General features: G+C 47.7%; 2 protein-coding genes across 4 annotated transcripts; one reads left to right on the top strand and one right to left on the bottom strand.

Annotated features, from left to right (window-relative positions):
- Positions 1–611: 611 nt before the first annotated feature.
- On the bottom strand, positions 612–7,361 carry TERF2IP (TERF2 interacting protein). 2 transcript variants are annotated; one of them, XM_035117639.2, is made up of 3 exons: positions 6,497–7,361; positions 4,775–4,845; positions 612–3,513 (listed from the first exon to the last, which is right to left on the bottom strand). In XM_035117639.2, the coding sequence occupies exons 1-3, from the start codon at positions 7,092–7,094 to the stop codon at positions 3,052–3,054; spliced, it is 1,131 nt and encodes a 376-aa protein (XP_034973530.1). In that variant the 5' UTR covers positions 7,095–7,361; the 3' UTR covers positions 612–3,051. The 2 variants fall into 2 exon arrangements, with proteins under 2 accessions (XP_034973530.1, XP_034973529.1); XM_035117638.2 differs by having other exon boundaries at positions 619–3,513; positions 4,775–4,848.
- Positions 7,362–7,380: 19 nt separating this feature from the next.
- Positions 7,381–16,849, top strand: KARS1 (lysyl-tRNA synthetase 1). Of its 2 annotated transcripts, none has more exons than XM_035117637.2 (14): positions 7,381–7,535; positions 7,762–7,894; positions 8,384–8,549; positions 8,928–9,021; positions 9,351–9,537; positions 9,653–9,778; positions 11,211–11,330; positions 12,037–12,199; positions 12,305–12,478; positions 12,874–12,959; positions 13,456–13,541; positions 14,277–14,403; positions 16,135–16,278; positions 16,660–16,849. In XM_035117637.2, the coding sequence occupies exons 1-14, from the start codon at positions 7,474–7,476 to the stop codon at positions 16,744–16,746; spliced, it is 1,755 nt and encodes a 584-aa protein (XP_034973528.1). In that variant the 5' UTR covers positions 7,381–7,473; the 3' UTR covers positions 16,747–16,849. The 2 variants fall into 2 exon arrangements, with proteins under 2 accessions (XP_034973528.1, XP_060131981.1); XM_060275998.1 differs by lacking the exon at positions 7,381–7,535 and adding an exon at positions 7,554–7,673.
- Positions 16,850–16,880: the final 31 nt, after the last annotated feature.

The raw sequence follows: 16,880 nt of genomic DNA, 5'->3' as shown, positions 1-16,880 counted from the left end.
CAGTAGTAGTAATAGTAATAGTAGTAATGGAATAGGACATCCCTATTTTCTTGGGAGAAATGTTGGAGGGGATGCATGATGTCGCTCCATAAACACCAGCAACAAATGTAAGTATGTATTGGACTATTGCCAGACAGAGTAAGCTGTTTAATAGCCTGTGGCAAAAACTCCCTCTGGGATTACAGTAATATGGGTTAGGTTGGTGGGGGATCCTGAAAGACAACAGCTCTAAGGGAACTGAGCCCTGGATCCCCTGAAAAGAATCAGGACTGTAGCAAAACTGAGGCAAGCGGAGGTGGATAAAACTCTCCTCGGCATCTTTCTTTTTGGGGGTGTTGGTTGTAGCAGAGGAACCACTGTAGGTGATCGTTTTTTACATGGAGACTTCCTAACAAGGAAGTTGGCTTTAGCGCGCGTGAGAGGAGAACAAGTCCATTTTCTGGGTTGTTTTTCCTCCCCACTGAGATTTGCAGTTAACTGAGCTGCTTGAGAGAAGAGAAGACGCCCGCCTGCCCGCCAACCCCCCCCCCCGAATCTCCCTGGGTGGGGGAAAGGAGAAGGCAGGCGAGGGGAGGGGGGTGGGAAATAGAACAGCGTGCTCCCGCGCAAGTCGCTCCCACCTCCGCCTGAGCCCATACCGGAGAAGCGATCCCGGTCTAAGGCGATGCACGCACAGCCAGGCTGTCATGTGGCCTCCCTGAGGAGAGGAGGTGTCCTGGAGGTTCTGACCTCTCTCCACCCTCAGCCTCCACCCCCCACCACGCCCTGCTTCTTCTTTGCCACCAGGGCAACTGGTAGAGGCAGCAGAAGGAGCGTTGCGGCGTTGTTTGCCCGAAGCCACATTATTTCGGGGGCCAGGAGCGAGCGTGTTGAGCATTCTGTCACCCCCCTCAGGATGACACCTGGGGCCACCTGCCCCCCACTTCCTACACCACTAATCTTGAGACCTCTGCAAAGGAGTTGAAATGTAATTTAGTCTTGAAGAATTCATGGGGAGCTTCTGCGTGAAAAGCCCTCTAACAAAGTTCACACATCTGATCTGTTTCAGTAACAAAGTTCACATCAAGCCTGGTTCCAATCAATGCGGTTGCTGTTCTACTTGCTTCAGCAAGGTATGGCTGGATACAAGATGATCAAATTGGCCATTTCCTTTTAGGGTTTATGACGATCCACATGTGCTTTTATTTATATAACAGTCATGATTTTTACAGTCCAGATGAATTTGGCAGTGGAGACTTGCCTCAATCCTGACAGTGCTCCCTTTTTCTGTTTTCCACTATCATTAAGGACCATTTTTGTCTTGGTTTCCTGCCACCTTCCATCTCTGCTGACATTTTCTACCATTTACAGCAGTTTCCCACCTGCCTCATAGACACAACACTGAACATTAACACCCTAGCTGCTCCCACATTTTCTTTGAGAAGTTAGAATGTTCATGAACACGCCACAACATCACCATCATACAGGGGCAGGGATGCTAAGAGGTGGGCAGCCTTGCTGGCCAAAAGTGATGGTTAGATAGAATGTATTCATTTCATAGCATAACCTTTCCGAGGTTGGTGAGTCATAGTTGGAGCCTTTGATAATGCCTTAAGGGCCAGTTCATGGATGAGTGATCAAGTTTAAAAGCATGTGAAAACGTATATACTTTGGCAGTGGCCAGTGTAGCTCTAATCAGTTGTGTAAACCACCTTAATCTGGCTGTACTGATCTTTTTGAGCTCCTGGATGTTTGTATTTCACAACTCTTAAAAACTCTTAAAAAACTCTCTCAAAGAGATACGTTACTGTTGGCAACTATAACACCTTGTTGCCGCATGATTTGGACAGAACATTCAGGGGACGTGGCATTTAATGAGGAAGGGAGCACAGACAGATTCTGTTCACTCATTTGTTCCATACATGGCTGTTCAGCTCTGATTTCTCTTTCCTTACTAACTCAAGGAAGCTAATGAGATCTGAATACATACCTATATCTACTGCACCTCTATCCAAGGAGTGTTTGCCATGATGTGGCAGAAATTTATCACATACACCAAGACCATCATACAAGTTGTTTGCCCTTCTCTACATCTATTTTTAAAAAATTAAGTCTGCAGTCTCTGTGTCATCTGCTACCTTATTTTAACTAGATAAACCACCTTAAAAAGTTAGGTGGAGTCTTTTTTAGGTGGGTTTTTGTTGTTGCTGCTGTTATTGATTTTCAATTTTTGTATCTGTATTTTTAGATCTTATAATGATTTGTGTGGAAATTGTTCAATTACGGATGTGTTTTATTTATTGTTTATGACTACTTTTGTAATGTTTTAATTATATAAATATTTTCATGTTCATGCCGTACGAAAGGCGCCATACCAATTAAATAATGATGATGAAATGTTCTTCTACAATGAATCCTAGGCCAGCGTCTGTATAGCCAAGATGATGAGCAATACTGTCCATTTGCTACAGGACATGTAGGTGCTCCCTCTCAGCACTCTTGTTAGCCTAAATGATAAGGTGGGGTGTATGTGTATCTAAGTGGGGGTGTTCTGGCTCCAGAAATCATTCCAGTGACTAAATGCATCAGTGCTACTGCGTATTCTTGACTGGGTGGAAGCACGTTTGGAGAGAGGAGTGGGGAACGACCCCACAGGAAGACCCAAGCAATGCTCCAACTTTAGGGGGTTGGCTAAAGCCGAGCCAAAAATGTGTGGCTGTCTGTTGCCAAGTACCTCAGAATCAGCCACTGCCACACCTAAGTTCCAACTTAAGGCAAGCTGGTGAAGGGAGAATAAAGAGGCTTATTGTGCCAGGTCCACACAAATCTCCTGTGAAGTAAATAAAGGCTTTGTGTACAAATGGAAGTGAGGAGAAGGAAAGTCTCAAAGAACGGTGTCTCCATCACAACAGCTTGCTGTGCTTTCAGTCATAAAGACAGTAACCGCAGGTTGCTGGCCTCCAGAGGCTTTCCCTCTAGACTGACACTCAGAAAACTCCCACTGAAGAAATGTGTGTGAGAAAGAAGAGGGCCGTTTGCTGCCCTCCTACAGTAAACCATGGCTGCCGCAAGCTAACTTTTCCTGAATGCCACGCGCCTGTTCACATTCTCTGCTCCGTATTTTGCCACTAGCTTGCTTCTGAGGTTGTCATCCCCCTTCAGCAAGTCCACGTCATCCTGCCTGCTCCAAGGAGGGCAGCCACCCAAGCACTGCCCCATCTGCAGGCAATATTCCACAGCTGCCACTTCCCCACTGTTTTTCAAAAAAGCTTGTGTCACAGTTGCCAGGTCCACGTCAAACTTCTTCATGAAACGCTTCATGTCCTCCACTGCCATGGCCACCTCCACAGCTGAGGGAGCTGCAGGCTGCTGCTCTGCCACTGGGGGCTGGTTTGGGGGCCCAGCAGAATCTCCACCAGATACAAACTCAAGCACCCTGATTTTGGGATTAGGAGGTGCTTCTTCTTCAGAGGTCTCGAGCGCCACGTGTTCTGAAAAGGTGTATTCTGTGGAGCTGGGGCTCTCACTGTCTCCCTAGAAGGCAAATTAGGACAGTTCAAGATCACTGCTTCTTTGTAAATTTTGTAAGCCTATAAAAGTGCAGATTACTGTCAGTTTCTGGGGCCTGGTACTCGGATTGTGATGGGGAAATTCTGTTTCAGTCACTCCATCTCAAACAAGATAGTGAAGAGTTAGAGAACGTACAGAAAAGGGAAAAATGACAATGGGGTTGGAGAAGTTTCCTTCTGAGGCTTTTGAATCTGCCAGGTGGACAAAGTTGACCAGGGGCCCCTTCCCCTTCGGCACTGCAGAAGATACGTTTTTTTTCTAATCAACCTGAAGCAAATTAAAGGGTAAGCTGCATGGGTGGCTCTTATTCACAAGTAGCCCCACCAGTAATGAGTCAGGCTGGGCTGCAGGTAAAGGTGGGCATTGAGGCTTGAGGCTCCCACTAATGGTTTATAAGCCTCAGAGAGAGAGGGAGGAAAAGGAGCCAGAGCATGTTCTTTTGGGAGCATATAATAAGTTGGTAGAGGTGGGTTATATTTCCCCCAACCCACCCCCAGAGTTGAGCAGGGCTTCTCTGGTCTGAAAGAAGGCAGAGAGAGGAGTGCAGCCCTGCTCCTGAAGGCAGCAAGGAACAGCTGCACCAACTCTGAAGAGCGAGAGACTCCATGACTGCAACATCAGACAACAGACACTTCCTATAGTGCAGAATGGTCTAGGAATCAGCAAAGGTGAAACAGAAACATTAATCAGAAGCCTCCTTCGGCAGCTTCTACCTCTAAAATGGTTCCCGTTTAGCAGGCTGCATCATTAGTTAATTGGTTAATCCCTGTTCCCCATGTGCGGGAGGCAGGGAGGTTAATGACTAGTTCCTTCTCTGAAGCTGCAAGGAGCATTTTTCCAATTAAAAGCACATGGCAATCCTGAAATGCCTCAAGGGTGTTTACTGGCACACGCACAACACAGGCTGACACTGCAATGGGGCGGGGGGTAGGATTGCTACAAATATGGTCTGAAAAAATATAAGGGGACAACACTGGAATGAACAGGTTGGCACACAGCACTGCCTATATCACCCAGGAAAAGGTGCCTTAATGAAACCTAGCAATTCCAGGCTAAATAGCCAGTGACAAACAAGTTACGTTTGCCAATGTCCAAGGCCAAAATGTCAAATAAATGTAATCAGTTCTGCTTTTAGTCATTATATATGCTAAAACACTCAGTGCGAAGGCACCTGTACCCCATTGTCTTCAAATTCTTTGTTAGCTGTCTGGAAAATGCTATGTACCTTTGATCCTTCCACAGTATGGCTTTGATCCTCTGGCTGGGGGACATCCTTGACTTCCGTACTTTGGGAGGCTGCTAAAGACAAAGGTATGTTGAGGTTCACTGTGACAAAAGTCATCCAGGCCACATTTCCCACCTTTGTGATGATGCACCAATTACCACCTTGCTTGGTGCCATGGGCCCTTGAAAAATGGGAGAAGGAAATGGCAGCTTCAGTTCCTGAAGCCCCACTGGCCTCAGCTAGCTAATGGAGCGGGGAATGATGGGCTTTTCCGACATGATTTATTTATTCTCTGCCCCCCCCCCAATATGTAAGGTTGTGATTGTGCAGCTAAAGTGAATATAAGCTGCAGGCCCGCTGCACTGCAAAAAAATCTCTCTTTTCCAGAGGAAACAAAGGGTCAGTTAGGCTGGGGACTGAGATATGAAAGCTAGCAGCTAAATGGCACCTTAAACCTAGGTTATGGGTGCAACAACAGAATGTCTAGGTATGTTTTTTAATAACAAGAATACAAAGCTGAAAATGAATGAACTGCAGCTAAAATATTATGTTCATTTTTCACATGGTCTAGTCCTTCCCCTGCCCACCCCCCTAATATTTTTATGAGGGTCTCTTCTCCAGTCTTCAGAGAGTAGCTGGATGTGGGGAGGCAGAAAAAGGTTCTGCTTTCCTTCCATTTTTCAGTTTTAATCTAAAATCTTTAGGCGCAGTACCGTACTACACCCAGAGCTCAGAAACTGATCACGCTAATGAAATTCCCTGTCGCAAAACGCACCTAAAACAATGGGAGTTTTGAACACTGGGTGGGGAAGACCCTCACACAAGTCAGAAGGAGCAGCACTGAACAGGCAAGAAGCCAGAGGATTTGAAGAATCCTAAGGGTGGAGTGGATACCCCTCCAAAGGGGTAAGCAATCCAGAGGCAAGGCGATCATGGACTGGGAAACTGGAGCCTGGAGGGGGGGAGGGGGGAATAGTCAAAGGACAGTAGGGAGTTGAACAAGAGTGGTGGGGAAGAAGAGAAGAGTGAAAGGTGTGTGTGTGCATGAAACACTTGCACACTCACGGGGGAAATACTTGGCAGGTCACCAGCAGGCAGAAGCAGGAGCTTCAAAGCATATGAGATGTCATGAGGAAATGACAGGGTGAAGCGCAGTGTTGACCAAAGGCAGGACTGAGAAGGAAGCAGGAAGCTACTTTCCTAGATTTCGAATTACAGTATGTTCCCATGATAGGGCTTGGAGGCAGAAAAGGTGTGAAGAGAAGGGAGAAGGCAGGAGGAAAAACCCCTAAGGGAGAATTTTGCCTGTGGGGACTCCTTTGGCCAACACCAGGCCAAAGTCTCATTTCTGGGCAATATAGAAGCCCAGAAGGGACAAAAACCTGCAATAGAAGTGGTAGTATTTGACAACCAGGAAGGTGGAAGCAGGAGGTGGGCCAGGGTGCCCCAGACAAGCTCCCTCACCATAATGCAGCAGTGATGCCAGATATGGCCACCTTGCTGCCTTCCGGCTAGGAAAGCATCCTTTTGCCAGGCCTTACTGGTCCTGACTGGCAGTAGTGACTCTCTGTATGGCTTCAGGCAGGACTCCTTCCCAGCCCTAGATGGAGATGATGTCAGGGACTGAACCTGGGTCACTTTCTGCATGCCAAGCAGGTGCTCTGATCCTGTGCTGCGGCAGGAGGCCTTTTAGCCCGTTCCAGCTAAAGCAGCCCTGCTTACCAGCAGCAGATTCAGACGAGCTTCTGAGCTTGCGTCTCTGGGGAGGCAGGCAAAGGTCTTCCTTGCCCCGCAGGTGCTTCAGGTAGCGGTCGCGCATGGCCTGCCAGGAGTGCGGCGTCACCCGGGCCTCCTCCATCTCCTTCCAGACAGCGTTGCCACTGCCGGCTGCCCGCCTGCCGCTGCTGCCTCTCTTGCTCCTCCGCAGGTGCAGGAGGATGGCCCGGTCTTCCGCCTCGCTGAAGGGCAGGCGGCCCTCGGCACCGCCCGCGTCCGCGGTGACCGGCGGCGGTTGCAGGCGGTATGTCTCCAGCGGCAGGAGCTCCTGGCGGGCCACGCAGTCGGCGACGTAGCTGGCGGAGATGAAGACCCCCGAGGCTCTCGGCGGCACCTCTCCCGGCCGGGCCAGCAGCACCGCGCCCGGCTCCTGAACGCGGCACAGGCGCCCGCCGTGGCGCAGGATCAGCGGGGCCAGTTCCACCTTGGCTGCCCCGGGGCGCACGTAGAAGCTCAGGGGGCTGCCGTCCTCCCGCTGGAAGAACAGCCGAGGCTGCGGGGCAGAGCCATCCGCCTCACCCTCGGCCTCCGCTGTGCCCAGCATCGTCCGGGCAGCTGGGACTGCAGCGGAAGGACGAGCCCCGCGACGGGCTGCTCGGGCACCCCACTTCCGACCCGACGCCGCCTACGGGCTGCTCTGCCTGGAAGGGAACTGGCACTCTGCACGCGCTCAGGGGCACCCGCGTGCTCAGATTAGGGGCGGGGCGACTTGACCCGTTGCACTCCGCCCACTCCTCCCTTCAACGGCGGCGGCAACGTACCGGAAGATTTCCTTTTGCGGCCGCCGCGCTCCAGTTTGCGCAGACGCGGACGGGGCTTTGTCGAGAAAGGGCGTGGCCACTTGCGGGAAAAGCGGCTGCTGACCCAGAAGTGCTTTCGCTTTTGTTTCCTGTGGGTGGAAGAAGCACCTGCCGGCCCTGAAGATGGCGGCGCCCGCCACGACAAGCCCTCTGGACGGGGAGGCCGAGCCCCGCCTCAGCAAGAAGTGAGTGCCGGAGCCGGCCGCCGCGGCCTCTGTTATGCTCGGCGTGGCGGCGGCAGCGCGGCTGCTGCTGCTGGGTCTCCGCCCGGCCTGGCCGCTGCGGAGCTTCTGCGGGAGCAGTCAGGCCCTTGGGCAGGCGAGGTCGGTGTCTGGCCCGCTGGGTGGGGTGTTAGTTGCGGGAAAGGGCCACTGGGAAGGGAAGCGCCGCTGACTCTCGGTTCCCTTTTAGCGAGCTGAAGCGGCGCCTGAAGGCCGAGAAGAAAGTGGCTGAGAAGCAGGCGAAGCAGAAGGAGCAGGGAGAGAAACTGCCGCCAAAGCCCGCCGCCTGCGCGACTGAGGACGAGGAAAACCTCGACCCCAACGTGAGAAGCCGCCTTCGCCGAGGCTGTCCAAGCCGGGCGTGGGGGGGGGGAGACTAAGTGGGTGGCTTGACGGAGAGGGAGCCGTTGTGGGCTGGGAATCTGTGAGTGGTTCTGGCTTGGGTCTTTGCGCAGCTGGCTATTGGGCAAAAACGCCGAAGCTTCTGCCAGATTTGGCTCCCTTATCTGCGCCCACGGTTAAGGCACTGCTTGGGTGGCCTGGTGCAAATGCACCTATGTTATTTCCAAAGGGATCCTCTCAAGGATCTGGCTGAGAGCTTCTCTTGTTGGCAAAAACTTCAAGCAGGGTGGAGAAAGGCAGCCTTTCCTTCCTCCACATTTTTATTTGCTCCTTCCAGATCTATCACTGGAATACTGATGCTTACCGCGAGGTGCTCCTTGTCTTAGGTTAAACAGGTTTCTGGGACCGAATGCCGTGTACTAATTTGTGTACAGTATTGTCAAACATCTTTGTCTCCTTTGTACCGATAGCAATACTACAAGATCCGCAGTCAGGCCATCCAGCAACTGAGAGGCACTTCTGAAGATCCCTTTCCACACAAGTTTCATGTGGATATCTCACTGTCAGACTTTATAGAAAAGTACAACCACCTACAGGCAGGGGATCATCTTACTGATGTTACAGTGAGACTAGCAGGTAAAGGCTCATATTGGGATTCTGGGAATGAAAGTGATTGTCACATTCCCCACATTTTTTTTTACAGTGAAGACTTATTGCAGTGCTGTGTAGGTAGTTTCTAAGCAAGAGAAGGAATGTCACTGATTGCTTCTCTTACGGGAACAGTGAAGCTGCAATAAGTTTCATGGAGTTGAAGAAATAGGGTGGCATTTGAAGTAAGCAAGGTGGCTTTTGTCCTTCAGTTGCTACAAATTCTGTGCAATTGACCTTTGGTAAGGTCTCAGTGAAAGGTTGTATGTTATGTGCTGCCATCCAGAACTCGTATGTGTTTTCCAGGCTTCTTATTGTAACTGATGGCATCTGAGGCATTTTTCTTTTGTCACTTTTGTCATTTAGGCCGGATTCATGCCAAACGAGCCTCTGGAGGAAAGTTGATATTTTATGATCTTCGTGGGGAGGGAGTTAAGTTGCAAGTTATGGCAAACTCCAGGTAAACAGCATTTAACTGCTTTTATCAGTTACTGCCTTCTGTGAGTCCCAGTGGTGGGGTGGGGCAGAAAGGAACTGAAAATGAAAGTATGATGTCATTGGGCCTCCATAATTGTTCTACGGGATATTGTCCCAAGGGAACTTCCTTTCTGGCTCACTTTAAACATTCTAGAAATCCCCTACAATGCGTTATATCCAACTAACTTTAATTTGTATATATACCCATTGATATTAATGGACCTAAGTTAACCATATGACTAACTGGGGTTGGGGAAATGCTTGCCAAAAAGAGTTGTTTTAGTAAAAATTTTTAATCCTCCCCACCCCCAGAAACTACAAATCTGAAGAAGAATATATGCACATTAACAACAAGCTCCGTCGTGGGGACATTATTGGGGTCCAAGGGAATCCTGGCAAGACAAAGAAAGGGGAACTGAGCATCATTCCGTATCAAATCACCCTCCTAGCTCCATGCCTTCACATGCTACCTCATCTTCATTTTGGGCTGAAAGACAAGGTATCTTTCTTGGAGCTGCTATTCAGTAGCTCACTTGATAACACCTGAGGTTATCCAGTCTACTTTGGTTTTCCTTTGGTATGTTTTATGCACTAAATCTAGCCATTGTTTGCAGGAAACCAGATTTCGGCAGAGATACCTGGATTTAATTCTTAATGACTTTGTAAGGCAAAAATTCATAGTCCGAGCAAAAATGATAACATACCTTCGAAGCTTCCTAGATGAATTGGGCTTTTTGGAGGTAAGCATTGTGTGCATAGATAGTGCTATATGTTACTCCAGGCATCCCCAGACTGCGGCCCTCCAGATGTTTGGGCTTGCAACTCCCATGATCCCTAGCTAATAGGACCAGTGGTCAGGGATGAGGGGAATTGTAGTCCAAAACATCTGGAGGGCCGAAGTTTGGGGGTGCCTGTGTTACTCCTACTTCTTCACTTTCATCGTATCCCTAGTTATTAGTGTGTTTTTTTAAAAAAAAATCTGATTGGCTCCTCTGAAAGTGGGATGTTGGACTAGGGGTGCCTCTTTTGGCTATATATGCTTTTAAAGTTTGGTGTTCCTTGAATTGAAAGAGCATACAAGATGACCTTCTTTCCATTTAATGAAATGTAGAAAAGGATCTAGTGTGTGTTGGGCTGTATTCACATGTATCAGTAAACTGAGGTTTGAATCTACACCATAATGTGTACACAGTTTGAGAGCTCACATTTCACTCCTTCCTTTGTTCAGTTGGGAGTATAAAAAGTGTGTGCTAGCGTAGTGTCTGAATTTGTGCTCTTGATCTAAATAAATCTAAACAAACCACAATGTGAAGCCAAGAATTGTATTTGGTTTTCCAATTGTGGTTTGTTTGCAAGAGACAACCCATGACTTCTGGATAAGGTGTGATTCATGGGTTGTTGCTCCCAGCTGGCTGGAGGGAAGAACAAAATAGCACCGTGTAGTTTGCATTAATGCCATAATGCACACACACTTTGGCTTTGTGGTACTTGGTCTCTTGGCCTTAATACCAGAGCAAAAGCATTCTGAAGAGATTTTGTGTGAGGGATGTAGCTTTTTAATTAATGCTGCGTTGCAGATACACCAAATAATAATAATAATAATAATAATAATAATAATAATAATAATAATAGCAATAACAACAACAAAAATTGGCAGATCCAAAAGGAAGATGAAATACAGCAGAGAGAGCCAACCCCACCCATGAAATATAAAATAATATATTTATAGATAGGAGCAGCACTTTTACTGAAGTTCACACTGAAAAGGGGGGTAAGATTGCACATTCCCACCTCTGGGACACCCAGCTTTCAATCATTTGTCGTCCTCCCATAATACCCATAGAGACAAAAAACAAAACAGAAGGGGCTGGTGTGCTTACCTTGTTGTTGTTGTTGTTGTTTAGTCGTTTAGTCGTGTCCGACTCTTCGTGACCCCATGCTTACCTTAGCATTACCTAAAAGGCTTATAATCTCTGACCCTTGTCAGCCAGGCAGCTGTATTTGTTCTTGCTTGGCTGTTCCCATTAAACCTGAAGCTTTTGGAGGTTGGGCCAAGAGCCTCAGTTCTCAAGTACATGCCTCAGAAAATCAACTTTGAAGGTGGGGGCTACTGTGTGGCATGAGAGAGCCAATGAATCATTTGTAGTTCATGTTTGCTTGTTCTTTGATTAGATTGAGACTCCCATGATGAACATCATACCTGGAGGGGCTGTGGCAAAACCTTTTATCACCCACCATAATGAGCTGGACATGGACTTGTACATGAGAATAGCACCAGAACTCTACCACAAGGTGAACTGTCAGAGAGAGCAGCAGACAAAGAGGATAAAATACATTCACTCTATTGGTCTGATGCCCCAAAAATGTCTGAATATTTCACAGCATCCCCTTTGTGCTTAATGTGCAAGCTGAGGCCAGAACTGATTAAAGTACACGTTTCAGAAAGTTCAGAGGAATAAGTTCTGCATAAGAATGCCATCAAGATGGAGGTTTTTGAAGGCTGTGCATCTCCCATACTAATGGGCCTGTTGAACTGCCCAAGCAGTTGAGTCATGTCAGACCATTGGGTGGACATGGAGACCAACTTGCACTGATTATGACAGCAGATGTTTGATTGCTTTTGTATGAACTGCAGAAAACACATTTGCATCATGTTCTTGGTACGGTCCCTGCACCCTTGTCCTCTCCACTGGTTTCTGTTGAAATTTTTGGGTCAGGTTAAATGTTCTGCTGTTCATATTGAGATGCAAATTATTCCATGTGACACTGGATTATATTCCCCCCTCCCAAAGTTGTTTACATGTTTCCTCTCAGTCTCCTGGATTCCTTCTTACTCACAGATTAGTTATTGGCCCTGGTTGGGGGAAGCTAGGAGAGTCCTGTTGGAGTGGGCCCTGAGGTGGTCTTAGTCTCAGGGTTTGCTTCTAAGACCAGTTTAGGTGCAAAACAAATGCCCCTTCACAAAGCAGGTGGGGCCAACTGTCTTCGTGTTTTGTAGATGCTAGTGGTTGGCGGAATAGACCGGGTCTATGAAATTGGGCGCCAGTTCCGGAATGAAGGCATTGATTTAACTCACAACCCAGAATTCACAACCTGTGAATTTTACATGGCATATGCAGACTACCATGACTTGATGGAGATCACAGAACAAATGCTCTCAGGTTGGTGACCACAATATTGAAGAAGGGGGCGGAGACAAGATCTTTGTGAGAATTTGAGCAGTAAACAGACATGGATAGGCATAAAGAGGAGCTCTTCTCTTGCAGGGATGGTGAAACACATCACTGGCAGCTACAAGGTGACGTACCACCCTGAAGGCCCAGATGGACAGTCCTATGAGATAGACTTCACACCACCCTTCCGCAAAATTAGTATGGTGGATGAGCTGGAGAAAATATTGGGAGTGACCTTTCCTGCTACAGATCAGTTTAATACAGAAGGTAAAAGGAGACAAATCTGATTTGTTTGTAGCAATTCATTTTATGTCGAGAACATACAAGACAAGTAAAATACGCCAGGTGCCCAAGGTCCTTATATTGAGTATGAGAACAGGCTTGGAGTGTGTCTCTGCCTCACCTGGGCTGCTCTCAGGGTTGTTGGAGGGGTAGTCTAACAGATTGCTAAGAGGGATGGGTAGGTTTTTTGGGTTAATGTTATTCTAGCTCTGAATTGATACTACTTTTGCCAATGGCTTTCATACTATTTGCTTTGTAATTACTGGTGGCCATTACCATTCCCAGTGATGGAAAAATGCAAGTGGTTCCAGCCCTTCTCATGCATCTAGGTAAGGGATTCAGGCAGGGGCTTCACTAATATATCCATACTGTGCACACAGAGACTCGTAAATTCTTTGATGCTATATGTGAAGAGAGGGGGGTTGAATGCCCGCCCCCCCGGACTACAGCCAGGCTCCTTGATAAGGTAAGGGTCCTTTGTAATCTCTCTTAACATTTGGGTTCTCCTGTTCTCTGTCTCTGCTTAATGGTGCTGAACGTAGCCTAGTCAAAATTCTCAAAGTGCCACAGGAAAGAGTGTATTGCACCCCAAAGGCATGTGAGGCAGAGCCCAGAGGGATGGATGGTTGGAGGTGGAGCTTGTTCTACTAAGCCCAGAGGCAGGCAGGTTTTTCGGAATTCTTCTGAGGTTGTGACTTTTTGCTTCTGCACACAGAAGGGTCCTGCTTCCTGATGTTCTGTGTGCAAAGTGAATCTAAAAAGGTGGACTGCCTGCTATGGGAAATGGGGTAGCCCTGAAAGTGTGTCCTCAGACAGTTTATTTTTTGCTATGGACGTGTTCATCAGATGATGAAAAGGATCAGCAGGGTTTTCCCATCTTACGCCACTTTCCAAGACAACAATTGTTTAAAGCAACAGTGTGAAGGCTCTCACTCTCTCTTCCATCCCCTCTTGTTTTCCAGCTGGTTGGGGAATGTTTGGAAGTTACGTGCATTAACCCCACATTTATCTGTGATCACCCTCAGATCATGAGTCCTCTGGCAAAATGGTAAGCAGGGAGAAGGGGTGTCTGTACACTCGTATGTCATGAATGGCTCAACTGTTCTCTGTGTGTTCCGAAAGCTGGCAGAAATGTATTTTGCTAAGGCAAATTTTTATTCTTTTTATGGTTTGCTAGTTTGGTGAATGTCTTGGGAAAGCTGGATTGGGGGAAATAAGGGTGTTGTGCTCCTTGCCATGTCCTATAAAATAGAATTAACTATGCAGACCTGATAACCAGATTTTAGAATCTAGAGACAGTGCAGAAATGTTACATGCATTATAGAGTAGAATTTGTTTAATTAGTCTGTAAAAAAGGTAAAGGGACACCTGACCGTTAGGTCCAGTCATGGATGACTCTGGGGTGGTGGCGCTCATCTCACTTTAGTGGCCGAGGGAGCAGGTATACAGCTTCCAGGTCATGTGGCCAGCATGACTAAGCCGCTTCTGGCGAACCAGAGCAGCGCACAGAAATGCCGTTTACCTTCCCGCTATTTATCTACTTGAATTCGTGCTTTCGAACTGCTAGTTTGGCAGGAGCAGGGACCGAGCAATGGGAGCTCACCCCATCACGGGGATTTGAACTGCCAACCTTCTGATCAGCAAGCCTTAGGCTCTGTGGTTTAACCCACAGCACCACCTGCGTCCACAATTAGTCTGTAGACCATATGTGTTTGATATAGGAATTTGTTCACCCTCCTACAACATGTTTGAATAGCTTGCGGGTCCTGTTTTCTCTCTGCAGGCATCGCCGTCGGCAGGGCTTGACAGAACGCTTTGAGCTTTTTGTGATGAAGAAGGAGATCTGCAATGCCTACACAGAATTGAATGATCCTTTTCTGCAGCGGGAGCTTTTTGAAGATCAGGCTAAGGTGTGAAGTTTGCATAGGTGGCCATTTGAGCTGTGCTTTTTTCTGTGAGGCTCTCGGTCATCTTGGCTGCTGCAGCCTCCTTCCCTATGTAATGCTAATGATTTGTGTCTGTCAAGGGAGGGCCTGCATGTTGCAGGAACTCACTGGGGTGATTTTTCCCTAGTGATGAGGCCCTGTAGCAGGAGGATGGACCACCCAGTGTTGGGTGGGAGGGCAGGTGCTGATTTCTACAATGTCTCCCTCAAGCACATGAATGAACAATGGATACTTTGTCCTGTCAAATCTAAACAAATGATGTAGGTAGAAACTGGGGAGATTGCTGAGATAAAGCCATTGGTCTTTGGGTGTGAATAAGCTGTATTTCAGATAGCCATCATACTTACTGTGTCACCATAGAACTCCCATGTGCAGCTGAGCTGGCCTTTCCCTCCTTGCATTTCCCCCTCACCCTTGGTCCCAATATTTCTAGTGTGTGTTGCCTGTTGCCTGGATTCAGATTCCCACAAAGCTCAGTGAGTTTCTTTGAGCCAGTTGCTCTGTCTGAGCCTAACCTGCTTCACAGGGCAGTTGTGAAAATAATAAAGACTTTAAAAAAGGAGTGATGCAACAAGCATAATCTTGAATTCCTTGGAGGAAGAATAGTTGGGTTAATTTGATGCCCTGTGTGTTTTAGGATGTGGTGCTTCAATTTATAGGAAGAATTCTGGGAAAAGTATTGAGACAGGGGTCAGCAAACGTTTTCAGCAGGGGGCCGGTCCACTGTCCCTCAGACCTTGTGGGGGGAGAGGGAAAGAACATGCACACTGGCAATCCACGCGGCAATTCCCGAACCATCCATGGGCCGGATCTAGAAGGCAATTGGGCCTGATCTGGCTCACAGGCCTTAGTTTGCTGACCCATGTCTTAAGAGATACTGTTCACTAGTTTAAAGCCTATAACATGTATTATGTGCCTCATCCACTTAGTGGCCTAAGACTTAGATGCAATGTCTGCCTCCTTCAGCCAGCTCCTGGATTTGCAGTAGATGTACTGTGCCTCTGTGGCATCACCTCCCCTCCTACCCCAGATCAATTCCTGCTTTTCTCTTTGTAACCTTGGCTGTGCCTTATCTCATATGTTAGTTAAATGTATGTCATCTCACTTAAGAGGAGGAACAGAGAGAAATCTGTGAGAAAGTCTCAAAAGCTTGGGAACAGAGCACATACTTAGCATTTAGAAGGTTCCAGATGGGATACAGCTAAAGGATTTTGGACTGAGATGCTGTACAGAGAGACGACTAGGCTAGATGGGCATCCTGTCAGACACTGGTGTAGTTCATTGTGCTCTACATGGTTTTCCCTGATCCTTTGGCTCCGAGCAGTCTTTTCCAACCTAGTGCCCTCCAGATGTTTTGTAAAGTTGTATGGCCACCAGGCTGGCAAAGCCTGCCCCCCCCAATGCCTTCTTAACTCCTGTGTGGTGTCTTTTGACTGTGACACAGTCCACTGTGAACCCCCAGCTGCCAAATAAGAGGCTCCATGAGCATATTGGTGGAGTGGCAGGTGTGGGCTTGACCACATTCCCTGTCCCATTGTCCTCTGACTTTGTAGACCCAGTTGCCAAAGAGAAGCCTTAGCAGTCCATCTCCAGGGGCCTCTTGAAATCTCTTCCCAAGGGAGTTCTATGGCTGCAGACTCTAGTTCCAAGGATGACCCCTTGGTCCAGCTTTTAATTTCCACCCCCTTCTCCCAGGCAAAAAGTGCAGGTGATGATGAGGCAATGTTTATTGACGAGAACTTCTGCACGGCTCTGGAGTACGGGCTCCCCCCTACAGCAGGCTGGGGCATGGGCATCGACCGCCTAACCATGTTCCTGACTGACTCAAACAACATTAAGGTAGGCACAGACTCTTTGTGAGTTCCTTCCACCAAGCCAAGGCCTGTCTGTGCCATATACTGTTTGAGGACTTATGCTTGGTTTTACTGATTACTGTTTTTAGCTATATTATGTACATGTGTATTTTATGATATGTTGGAAGCTGCCTGGAATAACCATGTGATTAAGGGTAGCCTATTACAATAAGTATGTGTTTGATGTAAATGACTGAAAATATGGTTCATGCATCTCAAGCGGTCTTAGTTTGGGACTCTCAACTAATCCAGCATTAAAAAGTGCTAGAGATCTTGCTACAGTGGCTCTTAGGCCTCCTCATGCAGGAATTGTGGGGGGTGGGGAGAGGTGTTGGTGGTCTGAGAAAAATGCCTCTTTCTTTTGCAGGAGGTGTTGTTATTTCCAGCCATGAAACCTGAAGAAAAGAAGAAAGATGCACAATCCAATTCTCCTGCTGATGGGACCTCTGTGTGACCCAACAGGCTGCATTAGGGGACAGAGGCTGTTCTGGGCCTTTGAACATGCCAGGGCACGCTTCTGTATTTTACAATCATGAATAAAGGAGCTGTGTGCTATTGCTGTTTGTTATGAATTTGTCTTTTCATGAT

This window comes from Zootoca vivipara, chromosome 6 (assembly GCF_963506605.1).
Source record: "Zootoca vivipara chromosome 6, rZooViv1.1, whole genome shotgun sequence".
In the NCBI taxonomy this organism is placed as follows: domain Eukaryota; kingdom Metazoa; phylum Chordata; class Lepidosauria; order Squamata; family Lacertidae; genus Zootoca; species Zootoca vivipara.
The sequence above is the reverse complement of the archived record's forward strand: the minus strand, read 5'-3'. Positions and strand labels throughout refer to the sequence as shown.

Coding starts and splice junctions, on each gene's coding strand:
- TERF2IP (XM_035117638.2), bottom strand. CDS start 7,094: ATGCTGGGCACAGCGGAGGCCGAGGGTGAGGCGGATGGCTCTGCCCCG. Junction 4,849..6,496: donor CTCGTCTGAATCTGCTGCTG/GTAAGCAGGGCT, acceptor CTTTGTCTTTAG/CAGCCTCCCAAAGTACGGAA. Junction 3,514..4,774: donor ATACTGTGGAAGGATCAAAG/GTACATAGCATT, acceptor TTTGCCTTCTAG/GGAGACAGTGAGAGCCCCAG.
- KARS1 (XM_060275998.1), top strand. CDS start 7,570: ATGCTCGGCGTGGCGGCGGCAGCGCGGCTGCTGCTGCTGGGTCTCCGC. Junction 9,538..9,652: donor ATTTTGGGCTGAAAGACAAG/GTATCTTTCTTG, acceptor CATTGTTTGCAG/GAAACCAGATTTCGGCAGAG. Junction 13,542..14,276: donor ATGAGTCCTCTGGCAAAATG/GTAAGCAGGGAG, acceptor TTCTCTCTGCAG/GCATCGCCGTCGGCAGGGCT.